This window comes from Sus scrofa, chromosome 17, assembly GCF_000003025.6.
Source record: "Sus scrofa isolate TJ Tabasco breed Duroc chromosome 17, Sscrofa11.1, whole genome shotgun sequence".
NCBI lineage: Eukaryota > Metazoa > Chordata > Mammalia > Artiodactyla > Suidae > Sus > Sus scrofa.
Genome location: NC_010459.5, coordinates 30,958,151 through 30,975,639, shown reverse-complemented (window position 1 = coordinate 30,975,639; position 17,489 = coordinate 30,958,151). Strand labels below are relative to the sequence as shown.

The following is a 17,489-nucleotide window of genomic DNA, read 5'->3' as shown; positions in this document are numbered from 1 at the left end:
AGGTCAAAGGGAGGATTTCTATAAATTAAGTGATGCCTACAAATCTATTTTGTTTCCTTTTTCTTTGAGCCATACTTTTCTTGGCTAACATTTCATCAAGAGCATTTTCAAATACCCAGAAATGTCAAGGGATTGACAATGGACATGCACACCCACCACTGAGGCCCTGTAACCGTTGATATCTCTGCTACACTCGAATAGCTGGATCTCCATCCATCATCCATTAATGTTTTGATGCATTTCAAAGTGAGTTGCAGGAGTTCCCGTTGTGGAACAGTGCAAACGAATCTAACTAGGAACCATGAGGTTTCAGGTTCAATCCCTGGCTTTGTTCAGTGGGTTAAGGATCTGGGTTGCCATGAGCTGTGGTGTAGGTAGCAGATACAGCTCAGATCTGATGTGGCTGTGGCTGTGGTGTAGGCCAGCAGCTGTAGCTCCAATGGGACCTCTAGCCTAGAAACCTCCATATGCTGTGGGTGTGGCCCTAAAAAGCAAAAAAAAAAAAGTGAGTTCAGTTGCAGACATTTGCTTGCTCCTCCACTGATGTCAGGAGGCACATTTCTCAGAACAGTTTATTCTTTTTTCAGCTGCACCTGCAGCATATGGAAGTTCACGGGCCAGGGATTGAATCCGAGCCACTGATGCGACAACACTGGATCCTTAACCACTGGCAGGGGATCTAACCTGCTGTAGCACAGCAGGAGTTCCATCATGTTTTTATTTGATAGGTGGATATATACACAGTGACTTGCATAAATCTTCAGGACAACACTGATGAGTTGTGTCAACTGCACGTACCTGTGTGACCCAAACTCCATCAAGACAGAGGACTTTCCCATCACCCCAACATCTTCACTTAGACTACCTCCCTGTTACAAGCTTTTTTTTTTAATGGCCACACTTGCAGCATAAGGCAGTTCCTGGGCCAGGGACTGAATCCAAGCCACAGCTGTGACAACGCCAGACCCTTTAACTCATTGCACCAGGCTAGGAATCAAACCTGAGCTTCTGCAGCGACCCTAGCTGCACAGTCAGATTTTGATTTTTTTTTTTTTCTTTTTAGGGCCACACCCGCAGCATGTGGAGGTTCCCAGGCTAGGGGTCTAATTGGAGCTACAGCTGCTGGCCTACGCCAGAGCCACAGCAATATCAGATCTGAGCCATGTCTGTGATCTACACCACAGCTCATGGCAACACCAGATCCTTAACCCACTGAGCAAGGCCAGGGATTGAACCCACAACCTCATGGTTCCTAGTCGGATTCATTCCTGCTGTACCACCACGGGCACTCTGCGCAGTCAGATTCTTAACCCACTGTGCCACAGCAGGAACTCCCAATTACAAGCTTTTTGATCCTAACTCCAGCCTTGCTTTCATCTGTAACTTTTAGACCCCTGATTTTTTAAATGAACTATTCTCCATCCATGTGAAATGGAAACGCCCACCCTGCCCAGCGGAGGAGGCAGGACTGCACTGCGATTACGCTCTTTACCCAAGTGGTCTTGACCAGTTTATTAAACTGTCTGAGCTTTAGACTTGAGGCTCGTTCTTCCTAAGAGCCACTCGCCTTTGCAGAGCAGCCCCTAACCCTATGGGACGTGGCCTCCGCTAGTGTCAGGGATGAGGTGAGGGAGCAAAGCCTGTCATGACTGTTCCTCCAGCTATACCAGGCCAACCATCCCTGTGGTGAGCCAGGGCTGCCTTTGCCCTTGAGAGACAACAGGGAAGTAGCACCAACCGCCAGCCTCTCCCCAAGGGGCTCTGGAGGCCACTGCCGCCCCAGGAACCACAGGGAAAGCGTGGAGCTCATAGCACTGCCCTGATCTGCCCACCTCCACTCTGCCCAGGCTGGGCACGCAGCTTTGCCAGGAGGAGTAGAAGGTACAAAGAGCAGAACTGGAAGTGCCCTCTATTTTTTTGTGCAAACGAAGGCTGCAAGGGAGAAGAGGAAACAACTGCACCCACCTGCCAGCCATTGACAATCTTCTGGTTAAAAATCCCAAACTCATAGCGGATTCCATAGCCGTATGCTGCCAGGCCCAAGGTGGCCATCGAGTCAAGGAAGCAGGCTGCAAGAGTAAACACAAGCCGGTCAGCAGACCAGAGGCCTCTAGAGCCAGGGCCCAGATACCAGATTGAGCAGGTGCTGGGGGGCCAGCCCCAGGTGTCTGGCAGCCACTTCAGGTCTCATGAAAAGGAGAACCGAACCCTCTACATGCCATTCAGACTGAGGGCCTGCATGCAGGCCAAGCCAACATCAACATGGGTGCCACTTGGGGGTGTGGGAAGAGGCATGAACCCCAGAGGACACACTGTCCCCTTACTGACCGTTTCTCTTAAAGACCCTACCCCAAGCAGGAGGCCCACCCTGCCTGTGCTAGCGGCCTGCCTGCAGGGCAACATCAAGAAACATTTCCCCACAGGCTGGGAGACAAGGCCAAAAACAGGGCTGTGGGTGTTCATGTCACATCTATAAGCCAAATACCAGGTGCCAAAGTGCCACAGGGCCCCCTGAAAGGTGCACGCATGCCACCAGATCCATCCCCTGTTCCAATCAAAATGTCTTAAAAACAAACCACAACGTTTCGGGGTTTGTTTTTTTTTTTAATTTTTAAATGATTTTTATTTTTTCCATTATAGTTGGTTTACCACAATGTTTTGAATAAAGTCCAGAAGGCTGCCATAGTCAACTTCTGGGGATTAAAAAGAAAAATTTAAAAACTCCACAGGAAATACCAAGCCAATTCACCCAACATGCGCCGATCCCGGGTGTCAGGCCCTTGCTGAGGAGGCCCCAGGCTCTGATGCTGAGGTCATTCCTGCAGGAGGGACACAGACACAAGCCATAGCAGCAGCCCGGGCGGGGTAGGGGGCAACCAGGTCTGTGTGGGTGAGGAGAGTCCTGGGGTGGCCAGCGGCACCAATGAGTGGCAATAAAGGCGACCAGGAGGTTGGCAGGAAGTGGCCCACAAGCCCTGAATGAAGTCACCACCGGGCGGGAGTGGGCAGCCCGGGTGGGAGGGGATCTATGGATATGGGGCTTCCCAGAAGCTGGGAAACAGGCTCAGTCTTTACAACTGAGAGAGGGCGATGGGGGAGACAAGTGCGATGCACAGATGGCCACAGGGTGGAGGGGCTGTACCCTGCGGCCGGCTAGACACCAGGACATGGTCTGCAGGGTTGGGGGGCAGGCCCTGCCCAGGGTTTCTTTATCTGGATCTGTGTGCTGTTTCATATGACAGCACAATTGTACTTACAAGATTTAAAAAAATTTTTTTTTATTATTGTTTTTCATTTTAGGGCCACACCTGTGGCATATAGAAGTTCCCAGGCCAGGAGTTCCCGTCGTGGCGCAGTGGTTAACGAATCCAACTAGGAACCATGAGGTTGCGGGTTCGGTCCCTGCCCTTGCTCAGTGGGTTAACGATCCGGCGTTGTCGTGAGCTGTGGTGTAGGTTGTAGTCGCAGCTCGGATCCTGTGTTGCTGTGGCTCTGGCGTAAGCCGGTGGCTACAGCTCCGATTGGACCCCTAGCCTGGGAACCCCCATATGCCGCAGGAGCGGCCCAAGAAATAGCTAAAAAGACAAAAAAAAAAAAAAAAAAAAAAAAAAAAAAAAGTTCCCAGGCCAGAAGCCAAATCTGAGCCGCATCTGTGACCTACACTGTAACTCGTGGCAATGCCAGATCCTTAACCCACTGAGTGAGGCCAGGGATTGAATCCACATCCTCACAGACACTATGTTGGGTTCCTAACCCACTGAGCCACAATGGAAACTCTTGTACTTTCAAGTTGTGAAAATTTTAACTTAAATTTTAAAAATGTAAACACGTAACACAACCCCCTCCAAATAAATTTTAGGGCATCCGCTCCCTTCACAAAATGACAACTCCCCACGGGCAATCACGCAAAGGGCTAGGGCCTGAGCTCCCCTTCCCGCAGCCCCGCATACACGGGCAGCACAAAACCTGACCATCCCTGCTGCAGAAGTACTGCATCCGAGAGTCCTGCCAGGCACAGGGCCAGCACATCTCACAGTGACTGATGCTTCCAATTCCAGGTTCTTAACCCAGCTGGTGCTCCATAAAGGCTGGTAAACATGATCAAATCAGGAAAACAAACCTAAACTAGGTATGCTCTCAGACAGGTGACCCCAGGGAACCACAACTCCAGGAGAGGAGCTCTGCTGGTCTAGGGTGGCCTGCTCACCGTGGGAAAGCAGGAGTGACTGTGTGAAGCTGGGCTACATTCCTAATCTGTGTGTGTGTGTTTATATGTGTGAATGTGTCTGGGTGTGTGTGTGTGTGTCTGTGTGCAGCCCTCTGTCTCCCTTCCAATTACTGGCTACGGAAGTGGCTGGTGTACTGGAAATCCCTCTCAGCATCAGCTCCCAGGTTTTCATGACTATGAAGTACCCCTTGTATGCAAGAGAACATGCGTTTTGCATTTTTTTCCCCACTGGCGGCAAAGATTTTGACCTGGAGGACACGCTGTCCCATCCACTGAGGGACCAAGCTACCCCAACACACCAGTGTTGGGAGCATGGCTGACCCCGGCCTCGCCACTGACCAAGGCACCGTCAGGCAAGGCCTGTCCCGGACAGGAGCTGGGGTTACCTGCAAGCCGCCCCAAGCCTCCGTTCCCCAGGCCGGCATCCTCTTCCATCTCTTCCAGCTCCTCCAAGTCCAACCCCAACTGTGAACAAAAGCAGATGTAACTTTTTAGAACTACTTAATATTTTCCCTCAATCAACAGATGGAAAAGTATTTAAATCTTGTGAGTGTATATCAATCAAAGGTCAGAGTCTGCTTTCTTTTATTTGTTGGCAGCATCCATGGCATGCGGAAGTTCCCAGGCCAAGGATCAAACCCACACTGAAGTTGCAACCTACACCACAGCTGCGGCAACACCAGATCCTTAACCAGCTGTGCCAGAGCAGAAACTTCTGAGTCTGCTTTCTTTTAGACTTGACAATCCAATGTGACAATCTGGTGTTAGGGTGCAGAGGAAAAGGGACCCTCTTACACTTTTGGTGGAAATGTAAATTGGTGTAGCTATTAAGGAAAACGGTATGGAGATTCCTTAAAAAACTGAAAATGGAGGAGTTCCTACTGTGGTAAAACGGGATTGGCAGCATCTCTGCAGCACCAGGACACAAGTTCAATCCCCAGCCCGGCACAATGGCTTAAAGGATTCGACATTGCCATGGCTGCAGCTTAGGTCACAACTGTGGCTCTGATTTGGTCCCTGGCCCGAGAACTCCATGTGCTGTGGAGTGGGGGGGAAAAAAAAAAACAAACCCCTAAACCTAAGACAAGATGCTACAAAACTCCTAGAGGAAAATATAGGCAGAAGAGTCTTTGACTTAAATCACAGCAACATTTTTTTGATCTGTCTCTTAGAGTAATGGAAACAAAAGCAGAAATGAACAAATGGGACCAGATTAAACTTAGAAGCACAGCTTGTGTTCCCACCGTGGCTCAGTGGTTAATGAATCCGACTAGGAACCATGAGGTTGCGGGTTCGATCCCTGGCCTTGCTCAGTGGGTTAAGGATCTGGCGTTGCCGTGAGCTGTGGTGTAGGTCGCAGACGCAGCTCGGATCTGGCATTGCTGTGGCTCTGGTGTAGGCCGGCGGCTACAGCTCCGATTGGACCCCTAGCCTGGGAACCTCCATATGCCGCAGGAGCGGCCCAAGAAATAGCAAAAAGACAAAAACAAACAAAAAACAACTCTCAACTAAAAAAAATAAAACAAAATAAAATAAACTTAGAAGCGCAGCAAAAGCAAACCATAAACAAAAAGTCAACCCTCAGAAAGGGAGAAAATATTTATAAATGATACAATTGACAAGGGATTAATTTCCAAAATAGACAACAGCTGATAGAGCGTAATATCAAAAAAACAAACAACCCAGGAGTTCCCTGGTGGTCTGGTGGTTAGGATTTGGCACTTTCACCACTGCAGCCAGGTTCAATCCCTGGTCTAGGAACTGAGATCCTACATCAAGCTGCTGCGTGTCACAGCCAAAAAACCAAATGAACAAAAGCAAACAACTAATCAAAAAACGGGCAGGAAGTTGCCAAAATAGCTCAGTTGGGAAGAGCATTAAGACTGAACAAATGGGCAGATCTAAATACACATTTCTCCAAAGAAGACATACAGATGGCCAGCAGGCACATGAAAAGATGCTCAACATCACTAATTATTAGAGAAATGCAAATCAAAACTACAATGAGGTACCACCTCACACCAGTCAGAATGACCATCTTTAATAAACCTACAAATAACAAATGCTGGAGGGGATGTGGAGAAAAGGGAACCCTCCTGCACTGTTGGTGGGAATGTATAACATTATGGAAAACAGTATGCAGGTTCCTCAGAAAACTAAAACATAGAACTACCATATGATCCAGTAATCCCACTCCTGAGAATATATCTGGACAAAACTAATTCAGAGAGATACATGCACTCCTATGTTCACTGGAGCACTATTCACAATAGCCAAGACATGGAAACAACCTAAATGTCCATCAACAGATGAATGGATTAAGATGTGGTACATAAGCACAATGGAATATTACTCAGCCTTTAAAAAGAACAAAACAATGCCATTTGCAGCAACATGGTGGAGCTAGAGGTTCTCATACTAAGTGAAGTAAGTCAGAAAGAGAAGGACAAATACCCCATGATGTCACTTATATGTGTTATCTAAAAGATAGTACAAATAAACTTCACAAAACAGAGACAGACTCACAGACACTCACAAACTTATGGTTACCAAAGGGCAAAGAGGGTGAGGGATAAATTGAGAGGGTGGGATTAAGAGATGCACACTACTATATATAAAATGACTAGGAGTTCCCGTCGTGGCGCAGTGGTTAACGAATCCGACTAGGAACCATGAGGTTGTGGGTTCGGTCCCTGCCCTTGCTCAGTGGGTTAACGATCCGGCGTTGCCGTGAGCTGTGGTGTAGGTTGCAGACGCGGCTCGGATCCCACGTTGCTGTGGCTCTGGTGTAGGCCGGTGGCTACAGCTCCGATTGGACCCCTAGCCTGGGAACTCCGTATGCCGCGAGAGCGGCCCAAGAAATAGCAAAAAGACAAAAAAAAAAATAACTAGGATTTACTAGAAGTATACCCAATATCTTATGGTAACCTGTAATGGAAAATAATTGAAATATATATATATATATATGTATAAAATATATATTAACCTGGCTTTAGTGTACTAAACTTGACAAATTACCTGTTAATTACCTGGACCAGTGGTTTTTAAACTTTTTGATTTTGGAAACACCTAAAGAGCTTTCTGTTATATTGAGATTACAGCTATCAATGTCAAAACAGAAATCAAAATAGAGAAAAAATTTAAGAATATATGAGTTCATTTCATTTATATATTTGGTCACACATGCAATCCCTGGTCAGGGATTGAACCCTCACCATAGCAGGAACACCAAGCCTTTAACAGCTAGGCCACCAGGGAACTCCTATATGAATTCACTTAAAAATAAACTCTTTACATATTAACACAGCAACACAGTTTAATGAAAAATAACTATATTTTTTGGGGTTTTTTGGCCACCATACATGGAGTTCCCAGGCCAGGGATCAGATCAGAGCTGCAGCTGCGACCTACACTGCAACTGTGGCAACATGGGATCCTTAACCCACTGTGCTGAGCCAGGGATCAAACCTGCATCCTAGTGCTCCAGAGAGGCCACTAATCCCACTGTGCCACAGCAGGAACTCCCACATTTTTTAAAACAAAGGCACTGAAAAGAGTGGAAGTGTTTTATATTTTTACAAATCTCTTTAATGGATATTCTGCTTCAGTGCTGTTAAGAAATCACATGTGACAGAGCCTCTGGAAAGTCCACTGTATACACATGGAAGAGTACCAATAAACAGTTCTGACCCAGAGGACCTCCTGAAAAGGTCTCAAGGACCCTGGAGGTCACTGGACCACACCTTAAGGATCTGATAAACAGCAAAAGGTAGAAAAAAAGTTGTGAGAAAACAAAAATGTCAAAGTTGTAAAGAAATGATTTGGTATCTATTACATAGAATGGTATTAACACATAGAGCAATCTGATTCAGAGTAAGATTTCAAAATACTGACTCCTACAGCAATTTCAGGGTGTTCTGTCAAAATATTTTGGGTGTTGGGGGAGGTGGGATGTACCTATTAACACATTACTGGCTCAACATTAAGAAACGTATTTAACGTATTTAACTACGTATTTAAACGTATTTATTTTATAATTAAATAATGCCACTGTACAATTAAATAATACAGTTCTACAATTGTATTATTAATAACCATTTCTCTCCATGGTACAATGTAAAGTCTATAATGTCTTGTTTATCACATCACCTAGAATGGTGTAATGCCTTTATTGAAGAATCAATGAGATGGAACAAATTGTGAGGACATATTTATATAGTTACACTGTTTTTTACCAACTTATGCATTTTATATTTTACTTATTTTCAGAGGGGGTATTATTTTTGTTATGCTTACCAGTTAAGTTATTCTTTTTACTGTTCTATATAAAATATTTAATGGTATATAAGGCTTTCTTCTTTATAAATTTTAGTTGCATAATATAGCAATTTAATATAATGCTAATTTTTAAAGAAAGATTGAAATGTAATAGATAAAACTAAGTAGTAAAGATGAAAGCCATAAAATTGGGATAAAGTATAGAATAAATTTCCTATTTGTCTCAGCATATTTTCTATTCCACTTCTCCAGTGGGAGTCACTTAATCTGTTTCTTAAGATCCATGTTATAATAATCTGTGTGAATATAATTGTGTGTAAATGTATGTATTTTATTCTGTAAAAAAAAAAATTTCTCTCATATGTGTATCTAGAAAGTGGATGTTCTCAAGCATCTTCTGGCTTTAAAAAATACATAAATAAAGTGATGTCTCTTAAAAAAAAAAAAAAGAAAAAAAAAGAAACATATTTAACTGCAACATTTCCAGATGCAACTGCCCATGAGACCTCTTACTCCTGAGAGGTTCATGAGCTCAGAGACCAGTGCAGTCAAGTCAGGTCAGGGTTCACCTGGGGAGATGTTGCCTTCCTTTACGTTTTTACCTTGAATGGTGCAGGCACACCTCAGCCTAGGAAGGGAGATTTTGCTTTGATTTTATTTTTCTTTGTAAAAAAAAAAAAATATGTGTGTGTGTGTGTGTGTGTGTGTGTGTGTGTGTTTAGGGCCACACCCTAAAAAATGGGTATTTTTTCTAAGAATCCATTGCCAAATCATAAAGATTTACTCACATATATTCTTCTAAGAGTTTTATAGTTTTAGCTCCTACATTTAGGTCTCAGGTCCATGTTGAGTTATTTTTATTTTATTTTTGCTTTTTTCAGGCCACACCTGCAGCATATGGAGGTTCCCAGGCTAGGAGTTGAATAAGAGCTACAGCTGCCAGCCTATGCCACAGCCATAGCAATGCCAGATCCAAGCCATGTCTGCAACCCACACCACAGCCCATGGCAGTGTTGGATCCTTAACCCACTAAGTGAGGCCAGCAATCAAACCCATGTCCTCATGGATACTAGATGGGTTCGTTTCTGCTGAGCCATGATGGGAACTCCCTGAGTTAATTTTATATGTAGTGAGAGGTAGGGATCCAACTGCCTTCATTTGCAAGATATCTAAATGTCCTAATACCACTTATTTTATTATTATTATTTGTCTTTTCTGGGGTTGCATTCGCGGCATATGGAGGTTCCTAGGCTAGGGGTCTAATCGGAGCTGTAGCCACCGGCCTACACCAGAGCCACAGCAACACCAGATCTGAGCCATGTCTGTGACCTACACCACAGCTCCTGGCAATGCTGGATCCTTAACCCGCTGAGCAAGGCCAGGGATCAAACTCACAACCTCATGGTTCCTAGTTGGATTCGTTAACCACTGAGCCACGACGGGAACTCCCTAACACCATTTACTGAAATGACTATTCTTTCTATACTGAATTATTTTGGCATACTTTGTCCTTTTTAAAAAAATCAATCGATCATATAAGACACCAAAAGCAAAGGCAACAAAAGACAAACTTGAATGAATGAAAATTGAAAACTCTGTGCATCAAAGGACACTATCAGAAGTTCCCTGGTGGCACATTGGGTTAAGGATCCACAGCTGTCACTGCTGTGGCTCAGGTTTGATTCCTGGCCTGGGAACTTCCACATGCCTTGGGCACTGCCAAAAAAGAAAAGGACACTATCAACAGTGTGAAAAGGCAACCCAGACAATGGGAGAAAATATCTACACAAAGCATATATCTGATAAGAGATTAATATACAGAATAAAGGATTTCTAAAACAAAAACACTAAGCAACCCAGTTCAGAAATGAACAAAGTACTTGAATATGCATTTCTTCAAAAGAACATATATAGATGGCCAACGAGCACATGGAAAGATGCTCAACATCATTAATCTTCAGGGTATGTTAATGAAAATCACAATGAGATATCATCTCACAGCCATGAGAATGGCTACTATCAAGGAAAAAGAAAGAAGGAAGGAAGCGGGGAAGGAAGAAAGAAACAAGTATTTGTGAGGGTGGAGACAGTGGAGCCCTTGTGACTGTGAGAATATAAAATGGTGCAGCTTGGAGTTCCCGTTGGCTCAGCGGAAACGAATCTGACTAAGAACCATGAGGTTGCAGGTTTGATCCCTGGCCTTGCTCAGTGGGTTGAGGATCTGGCGTTGCCTTGAGCTATGATGTAGGGCTGAAGGCTCAGCTCGGATCTGGCGTTGGCCAGCAGCAACAGCTCTGATTCAACCCCTAGCCTGGGAATCTCCATATGCCACGGGTGTGGCCCTCAATAGACAAAAGACAAAAAAAAATAAGCAAATAAATAAAAATTAAAAAAAAAATGGTGCAGCTGCTGTGGAAAACTGTGTGGTCTCTCAAAAAGTTAAACACAGGGAGTTCCCATGTGGCATAGCAGGTTAAGGACCTGGCATTGCCACTGCTGTGACATGGGTTCCATCCCTGGCCCAGGAGCTTCCACATGCCAAGGATGCAGCCAAAAAAAAAAAAAAAAAAAAAAAAAAGGTTTGGAGTGGAGTTCCTGCTGTGGCACTATGGTGTCTCTGGAGTGCTGGGATACAGTTTTGATCCCTGGCCTCAACAGTGGGTTACGGATCTGGCATTGCTGCAGCTGCAGCATAGGTCAAAGGTGATCTGACCCCTGGCCTGGGAACTCCATATGCCACAGGGCAGCCAAAAAAGAAATAAAAAAAGGAAGTCGAACAGATTGACCATGATCCAGTAATTCCACTTCTAGGAATATGCACAAAAGAAGTGCAAGCAACTGCAAGATACGCTTTGCAGAGGCGTATCTGTACTCGTGTCCACACCAGCATCATTCCCATCAATAAAAGGCTGAATGAAGCAATCCAAGTGGCTATCAGAAGATGATGGATAAACAAAATGTGCTATATACGTAATAGAAGAATATTCATCTAGCTTCAAAAAGATTCTGACATGTTACAGGATGATCCCTAAAGATATGAAGATGGTCACAAAAAAGACAAACATCATACGCTTTCACTTCTGTGAGGTACCTGACTATCAAATTCTGAGACAGAAAGTTGGACAGTGGCTGTCACGGGCAGGGGGAGAGAGGATGGGAGTTGGTGTGTAATGGGTGTGTCTCAGTTTCACAAGATGTTCTGGAGACATGGTGGTGACAGTGGCACAATGACACAAAATGGACTTATTAGCATTGAACTTATACTAAAAGATAATTAAGATGCTAAGTTTGTGTATTTCACCTCAATTTTTTTAAAATCGGAAAAAAAACTTCAACTATAAATATGAGAGTTAATTTCTGACTCTCAGTTCTATTCCACTGCTGTCTGTCCTCAGGCCATACAGTCCTGACTACAGTGAGTTTTGAACCTGGAAGTGAGTCCTCCAACTTTGTTCTTTTTCAAGATGTTCTAATTAATCCTGGTCTGTTGCATTTGCATCTGGATTTTAAAATCGGGGAGTTCCTTGTAGAGCAGCAGATTAAGGATTGGTGATATCGCAGCTGTGGCGTGGGTCTGATCCCGGGCCCTGGAAGTTCTGTATGCCACAGGTGTGGCCCAAAAGAAAAAAATCAGCTTGTCAATCTCTGCAAAAAAGCCAACTGGAATTTTATTGGGGGCGGCAATGAGTCTGCAGGTCAGTTTGGGGAGGACTACCACCTTCCAAGCCATGAACAGGGGATGACCTTCCATTCTGAGGTTTTCTTTCTCTCAACAATGTTCTATAGTTTTCAGAATGTAAGTTTGCACCTCTTTGGGGAATTTATTTCCAAGTATTTTATTCTTTTTGATGGTATCTTAAGTGGAATTTTTTTCTTTTTAGGGCCACACCTGTGGACGTTCCCAGGCTAAGATTTGAAATGGAGCTACAGTTGCTGGCCTATACCACAGCCACGGCAATCAGATCAGCCACATCTGCGACCTACAATGCAGCTTGTGGCAGTGCCTGATCTTTAACCTACTGAGCAAGGCCAGGGATTGAACCTACATCCTCACAGACACTATGTCGGGTTCTTAACCAGCTGAGGCACAATGGCAACTCCCTGGAATTGTTTTTTTAATTTCATTTTAGGATTGGTCATTGCAGGGATCTAAAAATACAACTGATTTCTGTATTCTGATCTTCATCCTGCTGAACCCATTCATTTGTACTAGTACATTTTTACTAGATTCCTTAGACTTTTCTAGGTCATGTCATGTGCAAATAGAGATAGTTGCCCTTCTTTTCCAACCTGGGTGCCTCATTCCATTTTCTTGCCTAAATGCCCTGGCTCCACCAATGCTGAGTACAAGTGATGGAAGCAACATCCTGTGGACAAAACAGCAAGTTAAACACCAGCTGGGAACACTACAGGACAAACCGAGTTTCAACAAATAACTGCAAGGCAGAAAAGTAGAGGAGAAGCCCACAGACTAAGAGAGATTTAAGAGACATAGCAACCGAATGCAACTAAGCTTCTGAACATACTATTAAAAAAATTAGGAGTTCCCGTCGTGGCGCAGTGGTTAACGAATCCGACTAGGAACCATGAGGGTGCGGGTTCGGTCCCTGCCCTTGCTCAGTGGGTTAACGATCCGGCGTTGCCGTGAGCTGTGGTGTAGGTTGCAGACGTGGCTCGGATCCCGCGTTGCTGTGGCTCTGGCGTAGGCCGGTGGCTACAGCTCCGATTCAACCCCTAGCCTGGGAACCTCCATATGCCGCGGGAGCGGCCCAAGAAATAGCAACAATAACAACAACAACAACCAAAAAAGACAAAAGACAAAAAAAAAAAAAATTATAAGGCCATTGGAGAAATTTGTACACTGCCTGGAAAACTGATATTAAAGGTCATACTGGTATGACCCTATCTTTAGAAACATCTGTTAAAATACTCACAAGTGAAATACTATGGTATTTGATATTGGCTTAAATAACCTGGGAGTGGTGGAGTATAAGAGAAACAAGACTGGCCATGAGCTGGGCTTGATGACTGGGGAAGCCAGTGACATGTAGGTAGAAGAAGTTGATCATAACACCAGATTTACATATATATTTTATTTCTCTCTTTTTAGGGCTGCACCTGCGGCATATGGAGGTTCCTAGGCTAGGGGTCGAATTGGAGCTACAGCTGCCGGCCTACTCCAGAGCCACAGCAACTCGGGATCCGAGCCATGTCTGAGACCTACACCACAGCTCATGGCAAAGCTGGATCCTTAACCCACTGAGTGAGGCCAGGGATCGAACCCACAACCTCATGGTTCTTAATCAGATTCATTTCCACTGAGCCATGACAGGAACTCCCTCCTCCATGTATATTTTAAATTTCCATAGTAAAAAATGTGAACTGTGTCCTTGATAGCTCAATCAGGAAAGAGTGGCTTTTTCTAAATTTCCAGTTTTTAGTGGCCAGCTGGGGTGATGTAGTGGTGGTGTTTTATTATTTTTTTTAAATGACTTTTATTTTTTCCATTATTGTTGGTTTACATGGTGTTTTACTTCTGACACTGAGTTGTAACGGAGGCGCCTGGAGGAGGGGGTTACCCAAGCCCACCCAGCATCTGACAGCCACCTTAGGACTGGATGGCCTGGCAAATGTGGGCCTGAAGAGACTCAAGTTCCGTCATCATGGAAACCTTTCCAACACAAGCTGAATTAAAGCTAAACAGTGCGGAATTTCCTGATGGCTCCATGGGTTAAGAATCTGGCATTGTCACTGTTGTGGCTCAGGTGTGATCCCTGGCCCAGGAACTTCCACACGCCAAGGGTGCAACCTAAAATAAATTAATTAATAAATTAATTAAATAAAAGCTAAACAGCAAATGAAATACCACTTTTAGGAGGAAAAAAAATGCAATGTTTAAAAGGATATAGGCTTTCTTGTATTTTCTTTTCTTTTTTCTTTTTGTCTTTTTGGCCATTTTCTTCGGTCGCTCTCACAGCATACGGAGGTTCCCAGGCTAGGGGCTGAATCGGAGCTGCAGCTGTCAGCCTACACCACAGCCACAACAACACCAGATCTGAGCCGCATCTGTGACCCACACCACAGCTTACGGCAATGCTGGATTCCCGGCCCACTGAGCAAGGCCAGGGATCGAACCTCATGGTTCCTAGTTGGATTTGTTAACCACTGCGCCACGATGGGAACTCCACTTTCCTGTATTTTCTAAGTGTCTACAATTAATGTCTTATTTGTGTGATAAAAATTATAAACTCATAATGCACATTTTCAGTATAAACATTCCCTAAAATACTATCTGTAGAATTGTACACATAGAAAATGTTTTGAACAATGAAAAGCTTCATACAACTGTAAATTCCACTGAAGAGCCAGCTACTGCAGTTTTGTGATCCTTAGAGATGTGCTACATTCACATTCAGTAAATGGAACTCAGATGACAAATCACCAGGGAGCATAACTTCTATCTTTTAGATAATTTTGAGCCTAAGATTCCTAACTTGGGGAGTCTATGTTTCCCCCCAGTTTTTACTGTGCCAACCAACACTACCTGTCCCAGATGCTGGGCTTCCCAAAGTCCTGGGGAAGGCGGGTGCCTGCAGAGCACCAGCAAGGCTCCCAGGGCACCTCCAGCCCTAAACCAAACCAGAGCAACGCAGAGGCAGGCAGGTGCTGGGGAAGGGAGGGCCCCTGCATGGCCCCATCTACGCAGGTGCCCAAGGGCAGGAGTGCTGCCATGCTCACTAGCATCCGGGGTGGGGAGGAGGGGGACAGAGACAGCTCTGCCCTAACACTGCAACTGAACTGTGACCGCATAAAGCTTCCAGGTGAGTAAGTGCTTAGGCAGAGGCCACTTTTCTCCTGAGGAGGAAGAAACGGCCAGAGTTCTGGTTGGGGAGGGCAGCTGGATGTGGGTCACCGGCTTGATGAAGTGGAGACAGGGGACAATATTGGCCATTTCTGCCATGTGGTAAACCTGCCCAGGGCAGGCATGAGTGAGGCATCGGTCTAGACGCTTCAAAACCTTGGCCTCACCAGCAACCAGCCTCCTTGTAGGGGGAGCAGCCACCCAGGTCCCTTCTCTGGGGAAACCCACCCCCCAGCCCTCGGCCCGTACCTGGTAGATGGCCTCGTCGCAGGCATTCTGAAGGCCCAGGTTCACCATCGTGTTCTGCAGCGTTCGGCCCATGTAGAACTCCAAGGAGAGATAATAGATGCGCTGAGGAGGCAAAAGGAAGCAGCTCAGATGGCGCATCCACCCCACACGAGGACTGCGGCCAAGTGCACAGCAAGGGCATCACTAGGTCAGCCCTGCACCTTCTGCACGTGCCTCAAGGGCATCCCTCTACCTCGGCCAACCTCAGCTCTCCAGGGCGGCCCCCCTCTCAGGCCCCTTCCCACAGCAGCGTTTGTTCACCGCCTTTCTGGAGGTGCCAAGGGGAAAGAAACACCCTGGGGGCTGGGGGGAGGCAGGGGGCAGGGAATGGGCCCCCAGGATAGGCTGAGCTTAGCAGGGCCTCATCCCAGCCACAACCTTGAGCAAGAGACCACACCGCTCACACGGTGAACAGCTTCTGACGCTACACTAGGAGATCAGGGCAAACGGCATGGCTGGCACCACGGGACAGATGGATGGACACACTCCTATCCATCACTGACCATCTGCTGGCCGTGGGGGACTGAACCCAATGAGGAGGACCACCACCAGCACTTACTGGGGTCACACAGGGTTCTAGCACCTCCCATGCCTGGACCATCTGCCCCCTATGACCATCCAGCAGGCCAAGGAAGGCAGTGGCCAAGCCCAGACCCTGCCTGCAGAGTTCTACTCCTACACAGGACCCGTGATGCCTCCCACCAACAAGAGTAAGGCCTGGCAAAAGAAATAGCAAAAGTAAACAGCGGGACCTAATCAACTTTGAAGCTTTTGCACAGCAAAGAACCATGAACAAAACGCAAAGACTATGGCCTGGGAGACAACTGCAAACAATGCAACCAACAGAGTTTTATTTCTAAAATATACAAACAGTTCATGCAACCCAACAACAACAAAAAAGAAAGTCCCAATCAAAAAATGGGCAGAAAACCTAAATAGACATTTCTCCAAAGACAACACCCAGATAGCCAACTGGGATATGAAAAGATGCTCAACATCACTAATTATTATAGAAATGCGAATCAGAACTACAATGAGGTTATCACCTACCACCTCACAGCCAGAATGGCCATCATTAAAAAGTCCACAAATAACAAATGAAGGAGAGGATTCAGAGAAAAGGGAACGCTCCTACACTGCTGGTGGAAATGTAAGTTGGTACAGCCACTGTGGAGAACATTATGGAGGTTCCCGAAAAAACTGAAAATAGAGTTGCCGTATGATTCAGCAATTCCACGCCTGGGCATATATCTGGACAAAACTATAATTCAAAAAGATACATGCACCTCCATGTTCGCCACAGCACTATTCATAATAGCCAAGACATGGAACAACCTAAATGTACATCAACAGATGAATGGATTAAGAAGATGTGGTACATACACATCATGGAATACTACTCAGCCATAAAAAGAACAAAAATGCCATTTGCAGCAACATGGCTTGACCTAGAGATTATTTTACTAACTGAAATCAGAAAGATAAAGACGAATATAATATGATCTCACTTATATGTGGAATCTAATATATGACATAAACAAACCTATCTACAGAACAGAAACAGACCCACAGACATAGAAAACAGACTTGTGATTGCCAGGGCTGGGGGTGAGGGTCGGTGGGGGAGGGATGAATTGGGCATTTGGGATTAGCAGAGGCAAACTCATATACAGGATGGATAAACAATAAGATCCTACTGCAGAGCACAGAGAACTATATTTGATACCCCATGATAAACCATAATGGAAAAGACTACGGGAGTTCCCGCTGTGGTGTAGCAGAAACAAATCTGACTAGTATCCATGAGGACACAGGATCAATCCCTGGCCTTGC

The 17,489-nt window shown here is 45.4% G+C and overlaps 1 protein-coding gene across 1 annotated transcript in view; it reads right to left on the bottom strand.

The window, feature by feature from the left end:
• The window catches only part of PYGB (glycogen phosphorylase B), a 55,232-nt gene that overhangs the window by 20,049 nt on the left and 17,694 nt on the right, over window positions 1-17,489 (bottom strand). Inside the window, exons 2-4 of the mRNA XM_021078252.1 lie at window positions 15,618-15,719; window positions 4,615-4,693; window positions 1,966-2,069 (exon numbers count right to left, since the gene is read on the bottom strand). Of these exons, the coding sequence (XP_020933911.1) occupies window positions 1,966-2,069; window positions 4,615-4,693; window positions 15,618-15,719 (285 nt within the window). The remainder of the gene's footprint in view (window positions 1-1,965; window positions 2,070-4,614; window positions 4,694-15,617; window positions 15,720-17,489) is intronic.